At 66.4% G+C, this 15,488-nt stretch overlaps 2 protein-coding genes across 6 annotated transcripts in view; both read right to left on the reverse strand.

Annotated features, from left to right (window-relative positions):
* Positions 1 to 511: 511 nt before the first annotated feature.
* GHDC (GH3 domain containing) lies at positions 512 to 6,961 on the reverse strand. The gene is made up of 9 exons (XM_074978897.1): positions 6,927 to 6,961; positions 6,309 to 6,547; positions 5,879 to 6,015; positions 4,849 to 5,422; positions 4,280 to 4,472; positions 4,073 to 4,144; positions 3,690 to 3,823; positions 3,012 to 3,100; positions 512 to 2,221 (listed from the first exon to the last, which is right to left on the reverse strand). Exons 2-9 carry the CDS (start codon positions 6,535 to 6,537, stop codon positions 2,021 to 2,023), a joined length of 1,629 nt encoding a protein of 542 aa, XP_074834998.1. The 5' UTR covers positions 6,538 to 6,547; positions 6,927 to 6,961; the 3' UTR covers positions 512 to 2,020.
* Positions 6,962 to 8,050: 1,089 nt separating this feature from the next.
* The window catches only part of LOC142002897 (signal transducer and activator of transcription 5B), a 44,701-nt gene continuing 37,263 nt past the window's right edge, over positions 8,051 to 15,488 (reverse strand). For all 5 annotated transcript variants that reach the window (XM_074979390.1, XM_074979392.1, XM_074979393.1 and 2 more), the window contains exons 12-19: positions 14,886 to 14,978; positions 14,114 to 14,320; positions 13,393 to 13,487; positions 13,174 to 13,304; positions 11,733 to 11,888; positions 10,959 to 11,010; positions 10,284 to 10,391; positions 8,051 to 10,155 (exon numbers count right to left, since the gene is read on the reverse strand). In XM_074979390.1, coding sequence (XP_074835491.1) covers positions 10,029 to 10,155; positions 10,284 to 10,391; positions 10,959 to 11,010; positions 11,733 to 11,888; positions 13,174 to 13,304; positions 13,393 to 13,487; positions 14,114 to 14,320; positions 14,886 to 14,978 — 969 coding nt within the window. In that variant the 3' untranslated portion in view covers positions 8,051 to 10,028. The remainder of the gene's footprint in view (positions 10,156 to 10,283; positions 10,392 to 10,958; positions 11,011 to 11,732; positions 11,889 to 13,173; positions 13,305 to 13,392; positions 13,488 to 14,113; positions 14,321 to 14,885; positions 14,979 to 15,488) is intronic.

The raw sequence follows: 15,488 nt of genomic DNA on the forward strand, positions 1-15,488 counted from the left end.
ACTCCCCTCCTCCCAACCCAGAAAGGATTTTTTTTCTCTTTGCCCCTAGAATTTTGGTTCTAACGTTTTGCACAGCCTGGACAAGGTGGGAGGGGGGCTCTTTGCCAGGGCACTGCCTGTGGCGGATAAGCAACTGCCACAGCTCTCTGGTGTCTTCCAACAGCAGGACCTCCTGCCAGGGGCTTTGCTTTTTGCTCGCCCCAGGCCCAGCTGGCCGCCCAGCAGGTCTCCTGAGCATCACAGCTCAGCAGCCTCAGAATAAATCCTTTACAAGCTGTTGGGAAAGGCCGGCTCCCAGGCCTGCTGCGCTCAGAGCTCAAAGGCAAAGCAGCCAGACGGGCCCCGTGTCCCCACGACAGAAGCTGAACTGGTGAAATATTCATGGCCCGGCCTCCCTAACGAACCCAAGGCAAACGACAAGGGGAACTCTCTAATGAACCCCAGTCGGCCTCCAGGCTAGAAATCCCTTCCTGGGGATTAAAGCCCCATGGGCAGTGCCCAGGCTGGTGGATACGGTCAGAGATAATCCATCTTTATTTTGCTTTTTGGAACATTAAAAGCAGCTCCCCCTCTCTGGTTTCACAAACCAGCAGGTGCGTGGTGCAGTGCAGCTTACAGGCTGCCAGCGAATGTGGCCTCTCTAGCCCCTGCCTTGCAAAGGGCAGGCGGCCGCTCAGGGGCAGGACTTGTTCACCCTCCCCAGCCCCGGCTCCTTGGACAATGCAGGACACTGGAGCTGGGAGCAGCAACTGAGGGCTAGGTTGGGACCTACTGGGCACCCACACCGGCCCTGCAGTTCGCAGCTGGCACAGCTCAGCTCCACTGAGTGGAGTGATGGGATTCCCAGGCCTGTGAAACCCAGGACCTGTCAGGGGCGTGTGGGTACCAGACAAGAAAGGATTACCCCACATCTCCGGCTGAAACATCCCCCTCTTCTACAGCCGCCACCTTCCAGCCCAGAGGTGGCCGCACCCCAGGGGGCAAAGGCCGAAGCAGAATGTCTGGGGAGGATCACTGGAAAAAAACCCCAGGGAGACTGGGTGCAGCTCCCTCTCCAGCCAGCCACCGCCCAGAGGCTGCCAGGCTCAGCTGCCAGAGGAAGCAAGGCAGGAGCCTCGGAGGCTTAGCTGGGGTTCGCTTCCTGACTGCCCCAGGTCCCCGGAGTCGCAACATCCCAGCTGTGCAGTGGGGAGCCCAGACTAGGGTGTAGGGGCAGACCAGGGCCACCAGCAGGTGCTGCCTTTCAGCAATCAGCTGCCTGCAAAGCCCAGCCCTGGGCAACCTCCCTCACCCCTGGGGGCACAGGGCAGCCGGCAGGGACTCCCCCCAGGTGCCCAGCAGCCAACCGGAGAGCCTCAACCCTCAGCGCCACCTGGTGGGCAACCTACCCCTGGCAGGGCCACACCTGGAGCAGGAGCATGAGCATGGCTGGCAGGTTGGGCCCTGAACGCTGCTGCCCCGGCAGTGCCCACGGGGCAGAGTCTGTCTCAGGCAACCTCTCCTCTCTGCCCATGCCCCTCAGGATGGGGCTCACAGGTCCTGGAGTGAGCTCTGCAGCCCAGAGGCCACATAAGGGCAGAATTGGAAAAAACCCAAAAAGTCACTTGAGTAAAAGTGCAGCGCGTTCATGTCTGGTTACTTGAGTAGCCATGTGCAGGCACACAAGTACTTTTACTCAAGTAGTTTCCCGGAAGCGGGCACTGGTGACCTGTACTTAAGTACACCCCCCAGCAGTGGTATTTTTACTCAGGTAACTTTTGGGGTACTTCCCCCACCTCTCAATAGGAGACACCCTGCCACAGTAGCACCCTGAAGGGTGGCCTCCATCCCACCTCCCAGCAGAGCTCTAGGTGCAGCTGCTGCCAGACATGGAGCCGTCCCCCCAGCCTAGCCCAGGGGCCGCCGACCTCCCACGCCACAGCCCCCACCTGGCTCCCTAACACCAGGAACTCCCCCTGCCACCCGATGAGCAGCGGCACAAGCACTGAGCCAGAGCCTGGGCAGAGTAGGGCCCACGGCCTCACGACAGGACTCTGCTCTGGATGAAGTGCAGTGGTCGGTGATCCCTCAGGACTCTGGCCATGGGGCCCCGGGTGCCCACAGCGTCCCGCAGCTCCCTGAAGGCCCCGGCTGCCACCAGGTGCAGCCGCAGCGGCCCGATGCTGCCCTTGAGGCGGAAGGATTTGTAGACAGGAAAATCCTCCTGGAGGCACTGGTCCAGCTGCAGGGAGAGGACGAGGGGGCGCCTGCATGAGGGTGTGCCGCCTGCCAGGGCCACGGCTCCCTGAGCCATGAGCCGGCTGAGTTCCGGTTTGCTTCAGCCCTTCCACCCCCACGTGTCTCCGGCCTGGCCCTGGCAAAGCCGGCCCCCTCTCCCTGCAGCACCCAGTGCTGCCGTCACCGGAGAAGGTGCCAGACACCCGGCCTGGCAGGAAAACCTGACGCCAGCGCTGTTTGCCGTGCGGGGGAAGACGCTCTGCCCCCCTCCACACGGTCTCCTTTCGGCGGCATCGGCGGGCTGTCCTGCACCCTCTGTGGAACTCACCCCCCTGGCCCCACTGCGATCCTGCTCTGCGCCCAGACCTGGCGGTGATGCGTTCGGCTGTGCAGAGGGCCTCCCTGTGCCGTGAGGGGTGGGGGTGCCGCTCTCTGCCCCAGGCCCTGCCGTGCGCCTCCCTTCACTGGTGCGAACACCCCCTCCCACCTGTTCGCATGGGTGAAGGGAGGCGCACGCCCGTGCAAACCTGGGCACCTGACTGGTGAGTGCTGCCACCTGGTGGCCAAACCCGGCCGTGGCCGCCCAGAATTCCCTTGGGGGGAGACCCCAAGCCAGGCGGGAGCACCTATTCGGGGCTGAAGCCAAGCACGCAGGATCGCTCCCTCCTGCAGGCCGGGGGGGAAAGGGTTCCACCCTGCAAACTTTCCTCCAGCTTCAGGCACCCAGGGTTGGAGCAAACAGGGGCCGGGAGACGCCCAGCCCTGCTGAGCCACTGCCTTGCCCAGCTGCTCACCTTATAGCGCTGGGCCTCCGACAGGTCACGCACACCCTGCAGCTCCACGAACACCTGGTAATGGGGAGCGCAGGCCCCGGAAGAGGCACCTGGTGGGGGGCAGCACAGACCCACATCACCCCACCTGGCTGGAGAGAGCACATCCCTGGGGCTGGGGGCTCAGGCCAGCCTCCTCCATGCAGGGGGTGGAGAGATCTCCGGGGCAAGGGGCAGGACCTGGACATCCAGGGCCAGCTGGGTGGTTTGCAGCAGCACCTCCCTCCCGACAGGTGCAGAGACGTCCCCAGGTGGTGCCGTCAGGCTGCTCAGGGCCTGCCCCAGTGTGGGTTCCCCCACACCGCAACACACACGCTTCCCCCGGCTGCCTCAGCAAAGCACTAGGTCAGCAGGGATCCACCAGGTTCACCTGGCAACCCGGCTGCTCCACAACACCCGGCTACTGCCAGCCACAGCCCCGGATGCTCAGCCCCCTCCTTCTCCAGCACCAATCCCTGCAGCCACAGCCAGCCGGTCCTGGGGGCACGGGCCGGGCCCACGCAGGGCCAGACAAACCCAGAGCGCTCAAGGAAGCAGCAGCCAGAGAAGCAGAGCCAAGGGTCAGGCTGTCTCCAGCCAAGAGCCCTGGGACACCTACAGGGCCCTTGGCCAGCAAGGGGCTGAGTCCCAAGAAGCACTTACCCATCAGGCTGCTCTCGGCACAGACGTAATCCACCAGCCGGGCTCCCGGCCACATGGCCACGGCACGGCGCAGGCTCCGGTAGAAGCGGTCCTCAGGGACGCCTTCCCCACGCACGCTCAGCGTCTGGCTCAGCCTGGGGAGCCAAGGGCAGGGGCCGGGCATGGGAATCAGGGTGCCCGCATCTCTGCCATGATTCACTGCCCAGGGCTGGGGGATAACAGCCTCGTGTGCCGGGGAGGGGAGCCCCCAGCCCACCCCCCGCTTCAGCCCTCCCCCGAACCGCCCCATGGGGTTAGCTCCCAGCGCTGCCCAGGCAGCAGCCGAGCGGGTGGGGAGCTGGGTGGTGGGGGAAGGAGGGAACACAACACACGATTCTCCCCACCTGCGCACAGGCCCCACCAAAGGGCAGCGGTAGTGGAATCCAGCTACCGTCAGCACCTCCCCGACGCGGCACCTGTCGGACAAAGGGGGAGAGAAGATCACTACTGCGTCCCTGCCACCGGCCCCTCCTGGCACAGCAGGGGCCAAACAGCCTGGTGCGTATGGCGGGGGGGGGACGCCGGGGGCAGGTGGGGGGAAGGGGGGTCACCTGGACAGTCCAGCCTGGGCAGTCAGCACCAGCTCGTATTCCTGGCCCTCACGCACATCCGCCAGGGGCACAGTGTCCGGGGGCCCCTCAGCACCTGGGGGCTCCACTGGCAGGAACTCACAGAAAGCCCAGCCTGGGCACAGCAGGTAGTGGGGCTCAGGCTGCTCTGGCCACAGGTTCAGCCCGAGCAGCACTGGGGGTGGGGGACACTGGGTCAGCAAGCAGGAGAGTGCACAGCCCCCCGACAGCCCCCTCGTCCCGCAGAGAGCTGCTGCTGCTGCCTGGGAGGGGCTGGAAACACCCCCACAGGGCCAAGGGCCTGAGCTGCGCCCCCAGGTACCTACTGCCAGCGCCCCCCAAGCTGTCAGCCCGTGGGGCCTAGCTGCACTCACTCCTCCGGCAAAGGGCAGCACAGTGCCCCCTGCTGCTATGTGGGGCATGGGGGCCACCACGTTCCCCCACCCTCCCCGACTGCTGCACAGGGTCTGGGGGGTCACCGCATCCCCCCCGCCCTGCCACGTGGGGCACAGGGAGGGTCACCTCCCGCCGGCTCGGCGATGCCCCTTTACCTCCTGCAGCACTGTAGAAGGGGCTGTACAAGGGGAGGCCCTGGCAGGCCGACTCCTGCAACGCCTCCCAGTAGAGCTGCTCGCTGCCAGGCTCCGCCACCACCACCACCTGGAGCCGCGGCCACAGGCGCCGGGCGATGACGTCCCAGCCCCGGGCGCACTCGGCCCTCAGCTCGGCCGCCCGAGCTGCGTCCGGAGCCAGCAGCCCCTCCAGCTGGTGCCGCAGGCCTTGGGGCAGCTCCAGATGGGGACTCAGCCCCCCTGAGGCCAGATCCTGGGCCAGGCCCTCCCAGCTGGCACGCAGGGTGGCCAGGGCGTCGTACAGCTCTGAGAGCAGCCCGGCCTCCAGCACCCGCAGCGCCCGCTCCTGCAGGGCCAACAGCAGCTGCACGTACAGGGCCGCGGCCCGCGAGGGCGCCGCACCCACCGCCTCCGGGGCGCAGTACAGGCTGGGCAGCGGCCAGGCGGCAGCAGGCAGGGAGCAGCCCCTGGCCCAGGAGAAACGGGCAGTGCCCCGCGGGCTCAGGGCCTCCGGGTAGGCTCTGGCGAGGACGTCCAGATACAGCACGGACCCCTGGGCAGGGGGAGAGAGAGGGGAAGACAGAGCCACGGCAGTCAGACCCCAGCCGGTGTATCACCTACCAGGGCCCTGGCCTCCGACACACCCTGCCCCCCGGGGTCCCGGCCTCCGACACCCCCTGCGCCCCACTGGCTATCAGCCGACAATGCCCCCACCCTGGGGTACCATCTGTGACACCCCCATTCTCCTCTGGGCCCCGGCCTAGGACAGCTCCCCATCCTTCCCTGGGTCCAGCCTGTGTCCCCTGGGTACCAGACTGCAACACCCCCCCCCGCCCCCGGCTCCTCCTTGGGTAGCAGCCTGACACCCCGCAGGCTACCAATGCCCCCAGCTTTGTCACAGGCTGGTGCAACAGGCCCTGTGAGAGCAGAGGCAGCGCCCAGCCACGTTCCCCTCCACACCCCGCCTACGTTATGGGGGGAGGGCTGTCTGCAGGGTCTGCCCCTCTACCTGCAGGGGGGAGCTGGCAGCGCAGCAGCTCCGGAGCAGGGCCCAGAGCCCCAGCGGCGGCCTGGGGCTGGGAGGGGGCTCGGTGCCATCAGCGCTGTGCCGGGTCAGGGGGTGACGCTCCCGGAACGTGGCGGCGTCTGTGGGGAGAACGAGCTGGGGTCAGGCTGAGAGGAAAGACTCGGGCGCCGCCCGGGTGAGGAGCAGAGCGCCCACAGCCGGCAGCCTGTGCGTCCAGGGGTGGTGCACCGCCGCACGTGCCTGGGGGCGCGGAACAAAACTTATTCCGCCCCTTGGGCGGGAAAAACGAGCAGGCGCATCGGCCCAGGCGCGGGCACCCCGGTTCGCAGCCCGTCTGCATCGCCCGCCTGCCCGCCCATGGGGCACCCCCCACCCCGCCCTGGCCGGCTGCCCCACGCCTTGCCCCGGGTACCTGGGGCCGGGGTCCCAGCTCCCTCCAGCAGGAGGAGCTCCTGGCTCCGTGGCCCGTCCTTGCACGCCTGCTCCAGGCGCCGGCGCTGCCAGCCTGCGGCCCGGGCCAGCCACCGCCGCGCCAGCCAATGCCGGAGAACGAGCCCCCAGGATCCTGCCCCCCTTGGGCAGCGGCGCCGGGCCCAGAGCAGCAGGGCCAGCCCCACGGCCAGCCCCACGGCGAGCAGCATCGCGGCAGCGCTGGGGGGGGAGAGAGCGGGGAGTGGGGGGGTTGGTGCTGAGACAGCCACCCCCCCCGGGCCCTGCTGTGTCCCCAGCGCCCCCCCGCACAGCCCCACCCCACCGCCCCTGGGGACCCCAATATCTTAATGGCCCCCAAGCTCCCCACCGCCCCTATAGCTCAGTGCCCCTTCAAGCCCCACCCCACTTCCCCCACCCGGGCCCCCCAAAGCCCCACCCCACCGCCCCCATAGCTCAGTGCCCCCCCGCCGCCCCTGGGCCCCCCATATCTCACGGGCCCCCCCAGGGCCCCCCATACCCCCATGGCACCTTTACCCCAAAGGCCCCACCCCCACGGGGCCCCCCAGCGCCCCTCCCCCGCCGGCGCCGCGACTCCTACCGCCCCTCCGTGCGTCCCCCGCCCCGGCACCGCCTCCCGCCGCCGTGACGGGCAATTAAAGGGCCGGGAGCGGCCGCGCCTCTTAAAGGGCCAGACGCCCATTAACAGCCCCGGGGCCCACTGGGGTAGCAGGGGCTGGGGGTCGAGAGTGAGGGGCACCAGCATATATCTAGGGGGCAGGGCTGGGGGTCAAGAGTGAGGGGCACCAGCGTATATGGGGGCAGGGATAAGGGTCGGGAGTGAGGGGCACCGGCATATATGAGGGGTGCAGGGCTGTGGGCTGACAGTGAGGGGGCACCAGTGTATGTGGGGGGCAGGGGTAGGGGTCAAGAGTGAGGGGCACCAGCATATATGGGGGGCAGGTCTGGGGGGCAGGAGTGAGGGGCACCAGCAGACTGGAGGTTGGAAGCAAGGGGCTCTGGCTGAGCTGTGGGTCAGGAGCGAGGGGCTCTGGCAGAGCTGCGGGTCAGGAGTAAGGGGCACCAGCAGTGCTAAGAGCAGCCTGGAGGCCAAGGCTGTGGGCAGCACCCTTGGGAGCCGGGCGAGACCAAGGCAGAGGGATGCTTCCAACTCTTCCCCTGAGATCTGGCCTCTCCGCCCTTCTCCTTCCGGCCGCCCCCCCTCCAGCATAGAACCAGAGACCCAGCAGGGCCTGAGAGGCCCCTGAGGACGTGGCTGTTGCTGTCGATGTGAAGGGCAGGGCGGCCCAGACACCACACCGATGGGCAGTAGGCTATGGAGCTGAACAGATCCCCAGTCCCCCTCTCCTGCACAGCTAACACAAAGGCCTGGTGCCACACTGGGCTCCCATCCCTCAGCTCCCGGCCCCCACTGAAGCCAGGCCCAGCTAGTTCAGGGGTACGTGTAAGAAACCCCCTGAGTTCCTTCCTGCCCCTGGGAACAGTACGGCTGACTTCCATACTGCCCCGTTTGAATCTGCTGTGTCTTCCTGCAGCCTGCTCTCCCGGCAGGGAGTCCCCCCGGTTCATTAGGAACCATGTCTGGAGTCCCAGCACACCAGCAGGTCTCGTCCCTGGGGGACACACAGGACCAGACGCCAGAGGGCACAGGGCATACGGGGCCTGTATCAGAAAAGCAGAAGCAGGCACTTGTGCAGCCCCCGAGAGAGTCAACTATAGTTTATTAGTGCCAGATGCTCGTGGGGATTGGACTCCAACGCTGAGAACGGGCCACTGGAATCATTCCGCTTCCCCATACAAGGTTTGCTACTGGTTTGGGTTTTGTTTTGTAGAGAAAAACGATCAAAATGTTTTGCCATGGCAGGATTTTAAGAGATTCTCCCCTGCCCCCTTCCACGACAGACAGGAAGGACAACCTGGGGGGCGTCCCACCTGGCACCCAAGATTTTCCTGCTTCTCCGGAAATTTGCTTGGAATCCCAAAGGGCGAGAACTCCCGCTGCCCCCTTGCAGACCGGCAGGGGCTGACGTGGTTGGGTTGCAGGGACGCATCCGCAGGAGCCAGCTTGCTGGGCATGGCTAAGCTGGGCCAGCACAGCTCCGGAAGCCAGGGGCCTGCAGCCTGGCAAAGCAGGGTGGTGGGGGAGGAGGGTTACTCACATGACGGGTCACACGCGCAGGACTCGCAGCAGTGCTAAGCTAAGCGCACACTCACCCGCCAGCTGCCCCCACTGCCTGCAACGCTGAAATCGGTTCAGAGCTCCCCTGCCTCAGCCCAGGACTTCAGCAACTCGCGCAACGCACGGGAGGGCGCACGCTTTGCACGGGAACAGCTTGTCCAGGTTCAAATAGCGGTCGTGGAAATGGTATCAGTGCTGCCCCCCCCACCAGTGGCTCACACTGTCACAGCCCAGGGAGAACCACCTCTGCTGAGCCCGGAGCAGCAGAGGTCTCACCGCCAGGGGATGAGCACAGCACCTCTCCTGCCGGGCTCGTGGAGTGCTGGCTCAGACACAGCTCCACCTGTGCCGCTGAGGCCACTCAGTGGAGAACGAGGGGGTTGTGGCGCTCCTGCAAGCCTGGCGCCAGGTTCCTCACCTCCATCGGGGGGCTGCTGCAAGTCCTTTACAAAGCAGGGGCAGGAACGTCCTCCCCGCGGCTGCCCCCACGGACCACGGCAACTGCAGCGTTCGCCCCAAGGAAGCTACCCCGGGACGTCCACTCAGCCCCAGGCTCCCGCACCAGCCAAGCTCCGAGATCCGTCCGGTCCTTCCCTGGTACATTAGCGGGCAGCTCGGCCCCCCGCCGACCCTCCTACAGAGACACGCAACTGCCAGAGCTTTGTGTTAAAAAAATAGTCTGTGCTTTATTTACTCAGCCGTAGAAAAATAACGTCGAAGGGGAGTGGGGGGCCCCGAGGCGGGGCCAGCAGCCTCTCGCCCCAGCCTGACTCACGCCTGGCCCTGACCCATAGCCCCGAGCCCCACTCGTCCTGCACACAGCAGTGGCATCTGTCTGGAACCCCCTCCTTCCTCTCAGGTTATTAAACCTCCGGGGCAGGGCAGTGTCCCACCGGCTGGGTGGACACGGGCCAGGCAGGAATCAGGAGCAAAGGCCCCGGTTCCCTGGAAAGCTGCTCCCCAGGTGCAGATGCTGCTGCCTGGGCTGAGAAGGGTCTGTGCCCCCAGGGAGTGGGACCCCCGTCTCTGTGCACACAAAGGGGACCCAGCGCACATGCCCCCTTGCCGGGCCGGGGCAGCTGGGAACAGGAAAAAAGCATTTCAACACCAAAGTCCTAGAGGGGACAATTACCACAAACGAACGCCCAGGCCCACCCCCCCGAGGGGGGCGGCAGCGGGAGGTGAGGGCACAGACAGGGCTCTGGCGGCAGGCGGCACAGCGCTGCAGAAGCTGGAAGCGGAAGGCAGGCGCCCGAAAGGAACGGCCGGAGAAACCATACGACAAGCCCGCTGCCTTGAGGACACGGGTAACACCAAAGAGCCAAGCACAGCCCCAGGCAGTGCCGCGAGCACCGAGCAAAGCCCCCGGCCGAGCTCCCCCCCCGTGCACACACAGGCCCACGCACAGAGACACGAACACAGGGCTGCTCTCCACGGGGCGCGCTCCCCGGGGCGCCTCGGAGGGAGGCAGCGGCCAGGCCGGGACCGTCCCACGGGACGGGGTCACGACTGGCTGTGCTGGATCCACTGAGCGTCCATGGGCCGCCGGAGGAGCTCTTCCACGTGCCGCGCCACGTCCATCGAATCGTCCAGGTCGAAATCCCCGTCGGGGTCCAGCACGGAGTCGGGGCTGAGAGACAGAGACAGGCAGAGCCTGGGGGAGGCAGCCCACAGCAGCGGGGCCAGCCTGCTCCAGCCCAACGCCCCCACCTGGCACAGGGAGCCCCTGGCCCCAGGCCAGGAAGGCGCAGCACCTACTTCTGCGTGTAGACGTTGTAATGCGGCTGGGAGCACACGGCAGGCGACGGCGCCTGATCCATGTAGGTGGCTGACCCGGCGGCAGGGTCTCCCGAGGCGCTGGCAAACCTGCGACGGACAAGGAGCCGGGGCGTCAGTGGCTGCGGGGAAGGTGCTTCACAGCAGGGCTGGCTACTGCCCGGTGCCAGCCTGCTGGCACCTCTCTGGCTGCGGCGGCAGCTCGTGGCCCCACGCAGGTGCGGGAGGGGTGGGGTGGGGTGGGGAGAAGGGGTTTCGCATGGGTCTCCGGATGGAGGCTGCGCTCGGCTCTCCTGGTGAACGAAGCCGTGCCCACGGGCTGTGCCAGGCGGGCAGGTCACAGCCACGACCAGAGCCCAGCGTATATGCTATGGCCAGTGGGGTTTGGGGAGGTGTCGGGGGGTTAAACCCGCCCAGGGCAGCACCCACCTGGTGCCCGGCCCAGGTTCTCCTGCAGCCCTCCTCCCCGGCCATGGGCTCTGCCCTGTGTCAGCGAGAGGAAAGCATCTCCCCCACCCCTATCTGCAGCACACGGATCCGGCCCCCAGCTGGGCACCAGGCTGCGGAAGGGTCGCGCGGACCCGGGGCGCTGGCTCAGGAGAGCTGAGCTGAGGCTGGCGCGCAGACCGACACCAACACACACCCGGATGGACTTACTCTGGCACCACTTGTTTGATCTGTGGCTTCACGTAGCCATCCACAGCTTTTGCTACAGATGGGGAGAAGAGAAGACAGCCGTAAGGCCCGGGCGACGCTCCCGGGATTGAACCGACGGCATTGCCTGGGTAGCAGCCTCTTGGTGTGATGGAGCCGGGGGGTGGGGGGTTGGGTGGGGGGGTGAGAGTCAGGCTGGAAGTGTGTGTGACAGGCAGAGCAGCTCCCAGGGGCTAAGGATGACCCCCCGGGGCTCTAACCTAAGCTGGCAGGTGATGCCTCTGACCTGAACGAAGAGCAGGGAGGAGCCCAGCTAGGGTTTGAATGGGAGACAGCAGCTGGAAGCTGGGGGGAGAGAGGGGAAGGCATCTAGCCTGGCTGAGGGGGGCTACACCGCAGATAGGGCACCCCTCAGGTTCCCCTCCCCAGGATGGGTTGGAATGACTGTCTCTGCCAGCTGTACGGACACCTCTGTACTGAGCTGGGCCTCTGTCGCCTAAAAAACTTCCTGCTCTACCTGCTCAGCGAGAGTCCCTCCTGCCTGCAGACAGATGGGGTGCAGAGCTTGGGGACCCCTGAACCCCATCGCACTTGGGATAAGGGATCCGACTAGCACGATTGCCCGTCGGGTTTGGGCCCTGGGCTGTGAGGCCAGATGCCGCCGAGAGGAACTGACGGCTGCAAAGGGGCCAGGACTTCGGAGGTACGAGCTGGCAGCGGGCTGGGTGCAGGGAGCACAAGGGAGCCCAGCGCCCAGCGAGCGTGGCGCAGACTCACAGAGAACCGGCGTGTAGTACTTGGAGAAGACCTCATCCTTCGGCCGATCAGGGAAGACGTAGATGAGGTAATTGAGGTCGCCCAGGCGGTCGGCCAGCGAGCGGATGGAGAAGTCTCGGGTGGTGAAGGGCATTAGGTTCCAAAACATCCTCTCAGCTGGAAACGCAATGGCAGAGACACACCAGTGAAACGCAGGCTCCGGAGCCGCAGGTCTCCTCTGTGCCTCAGGGCAATGCTGCCTGAGTCGGGCCCCCGGGCGGCACAGCCGGCCTCCAGGCCCCTGGCCTCCAGGCATCGCAACGCTGGCTTCATAATCATAAAATCCCCAGGACGCGTCAACGCTGGGCTCGTTCTTTGTACTTGCTGGCTTTGTGCTCTGAGGGTTCCCTCTGTGCACCCCTCAGGGCTGGAAAGGTGAGATTCTCCTGGAACTGCCTGATGTGGGGAGATGGGGCTTTAAGAACCCCCCCACCCCCCAACATCACCAGCTTTGCTATTCAAGTCCCATCAGATCCCCACCAGTGTGCGCCAGGGCCACGGGGGGGAAGTATCCAAGAAGTTACTTGAGTAAAAGTGCAGTTGGTTTCACTTCTGGATACTTGAGTACAAGCCGGACGTGATGCACAGGTGTGTGTTTTTGCTCAAGTAGCTTTCCAAAAGCTCCCCCACTGGTAACTTGTACTTATGTATACTCCCCACTGCCCAAAGCAGCTGCACTTTTACTCAAGTAACGTTTTGGTTGCGTTTCCATCCCAGCCCAGGGCTGCACTCAGGGCAAACGCCTTTGACGCATTTCACCGGCATCTTTGTTTCCAACGGCAAGCGGAGGAAACAGGCTTTTCTGTCAGCTCGCTTGCCCAATCCCCCGCCCCCTTGAAATACGTCATCTGAACCAGCCAGCCAGCCAGAAAGTGAAAGTACAGATTGAAAACAGTAAGAGGAGCGCGCCTCTGCCAGGCCCAGCTGAGCCAAGAGCAGAGGGGAAGCAAAGCCAGGATGCTCTGCAGGGAGTGAGACCGAACCGGCCCCTGCTCTGGTTGCATTCTCACGCAGGTCTCTTTAAATATAAAACGCTGAAGGGGTCAGCCTGGACCATCTGCAGACTGCCCTGGATTTCACACACGGAGAGGGACCGGTGTGACAGCCTAACGCAAAGAGGGTCGTGTGTTTGGAGCTAAAGTCAAGGCATCCTGGCAGCCGGGGGGCTGTGACCCCCAGCCAGCAGTGCTGGTATATTAATGGAGCACACAGCCGAGGATGGCAAAGGGTCGGCCAGGACAGGCTCACAGCAGCACGGCCTGGCCCTGCCCGGGAAGGAGGCTCGGCTGTCTCAGCCTCCTTGTCTCACAAGTCAGCCCAGCGCAGCCTCTGGCTCACAGCCGAGCCCCCGAGCAGCCCCAGGCAGGGCCCTGGCGCCGCCCCATCCCGGGCCCACACTTACGTGAGTCGAACTTCCAGGCAATGGTGATCCCCCCGATCTCGGAGTCACTGAAGCGCAGCAGGAAGGTCCCGTCCGGCTTGTTGATCAGCAGGTCATGCGCTTGCTGCTTGTTGACGAAGCCCAGGATGGCCCTAAACACAGAGCAGGGGTGAGGGGCCGGTGGGCGGGAGGAAGGGCAGGGCTGTGCCACGCCGGCCTGTCCTGGGAGCTGCTTCTCACCCATCATTCCAGTGCGGCTTCAGATGCTTCTTCAGCACCTCCATGACCCCGTCGAACCACTGCCAGAAGGTGTAATTCCGCCCGGGCAAGTTTTCCTGGGCAGGGAATAAAGACCCCGGGCGTCTGAGTCCAGCCCACCCTGCAACTGACTCTCCTCTCCCCGCATCCCCAGAACGGGCTTGGCACCGGGGCTCTGGCCCCTAAGGCACATGCAGCATCTCCCCAGGCTGGCCGTGGGGCAGGCCCTGGGTACCGGGGTCCCTGCCCTGCCGCGCTGGGTGTCTCTGGAAGGCGGCTCTGCTCCTGGGAGCTGCTGCGGGCTAGGGCAGGCACGCCGGCATCTCTCCGGTGCTAGTCCGAGGGAGGAGGCAGCAAGGTGGGCCCCTACCAGATCGCCACCACCCAGCCGGGGCCTTTGGCCCAGCCCCGGTGTCACTGTGCGCTGGGACCAGCGCCTGGCAGCAGGTGGGCTGGGCGGTCCCAGGGTCCCTTCCCCTGGGGTCCCGCTGCTGCTTGCTCCTTCCCAGAAGCCACGTGCAGTCCCGCAGCGAGATGCGACCGCCGGCCTGCGTCCCAGGGGTTCCCGGCTGAACAGCAGAGCCGGATGGCCAGGAGCCCGAGGGGAGGCGGGCTGCTGTGACACCTCTCCCCCCTGCCCCCAGCTCATGCCACTCGCCTACACCCGGCTCCCATCCTCCGGCCCCACCGGGCAGAGCCTCACCCTGTTGAACTGGGACCAGGAGACGGACATGCCGCTATACTCCTCCAGCTGGGGGCTGCTGCTATTGAAGAGCTTCTGGGCCAGGAAGAGCAAGTTCTCCTTGGTCAGCCCCCGGCTGCTCTGCACCTCCGCCTTGAACTTCATGTTGAGCGCCTCGCACAGCTGGGGCCACAGCACCTTGTCGGGCACGGCGAACGGCACCCGGCCCTGCCGGAGGGGGCGGGGCGCCCGGGGTCAGGCCGTGCCCCTGTGCCGGGGCAGGGGGTCCGGCAGGGAAGGCCCCAGCCCCAGGAGCCACCGGCATCCCTGCGCCCCTCCCTCGGAGACCCCAGAGCTGCCCTCCCCCCCGCCTCCTCCTTCCCCTGCGCCCCTCCCTCGGAGACCCCAGAGCTGCCCTCCCCCCCGCCTCCTCCTTCCCCTGCGCCCCTCCCTCGGAGACCCCAGAGCTCCCCTCCCCCGCCTCCTCCTCCCCCTGCGCCCCCCCTCAGAGACCCCAGAGCTCCCCTCTCCCAGCGGTTCCCCTCCCCCAGTACCCAGCCCCCAGAATGCCCCACCACAGCCCAGGGCCCCCCTCTGCACCTGCTGCCCAGCTCCCTCCCTCCAGCCATGCCCCCTCCCAGAGGCCGACTGGGGCCAGGAATTGGGGGAGAACATCGAGGGGTGCAGCAGGAGTTGGCTGAAGGGGGACCCGGACCGAGGGCCCAGGACAGGGCAGACGCGGGGCCCCAAATGAGACGGGTGGGGAGCTCCCCAGCCCGGCGCAGCTGCTCACCGGCTCGGCGAAGGCGTTGTCCCAGAGCACGGTGGCCGTGGCGTTGTTGTCCTGGCTGCCGTGCACAATCACCACCACAGGCAGGGACAGCGTCTGGGGGAGCCACAGGGCTGGGCCGAGTCTGCCAGAGCCGGTCCAACCCCTCCCCGCCATGAACCTCAACCCCCCCGGGGCCGCTCCCACTAGTGACTGAGCTTCACCATTCCCACTTCCCTCCCTCAGCCCAGAGACGCCGCGCCAGGGAGGGCGCGATGCCCTGCCAAGCACACAGCGGTGTTGCCCAGCCCGATGCCAGCCCTGGACTCGGGGGTAAGGCGCAGAGCCGGGCCGGGCCCAGGGCAGCGGCGCCAATACAGGGCGCAGAGCCGGGCCGGGCCCTCAGGGCACTGGCGCCAGCGCGGGGCGCAGAGCCGGGCCAGGCCCTCAGGGCACTGGCGCCAGCGTGGGGCGCAGAGCCGGGCCGGGCCCTCAGGGCACTGGCGCCAGCGTGGGGCGCAGAGCCGGGCCGGGCCCAGGGCAGCGGCGCCAGCGCGGGGCGCAGAGCCGGGCCGGGCCCAGGGCAGCGGCGCCAGCGTGGGGCGCAGAGCCGGGCCGGGCCCAGGG

The sequence above is a fragment of the Carettochelys insculpta genome, chromosome 28 (assembly GCF_033958435.1).
Source record: "Carettochelys insculpta isolate YL-2023 chromosome 28, ASM3395843v1, whole genome shotgun sequence".
Lineage (NCBI taxonomy): Eukaryota > Metazoa > Chordata > Testudines > Carettochelyidae > Carettochelys > Carettochelys insculpta.

Excerpts from the sequence above, each read along its gene's own strand:
- GHDC (XM_074978897.1), bottom strand. The coding sequence starts at position 6,537 with ATGCTGCTCGCCGTGGGGCTGGCCGTGGGGCTGGCCCTGCTGCTCTGG. Across the intron at positions 5,423-5,878 it reads CTGCCAGCTCCCCCCTGCAG|GGGTCCGTGCTGTATCTGGA; the intron begins GTAGAGGGGCAG and ends CCCCCTGCCCAG. Across the intron at positions 3,824-4,072 it reads TTGGTGGGGCCTGTGCGCAG|GCTGAGCCAGACGCTGAGCG; the intron begins GTGGGGAGAATC and ends TTGGCTCCCCAG.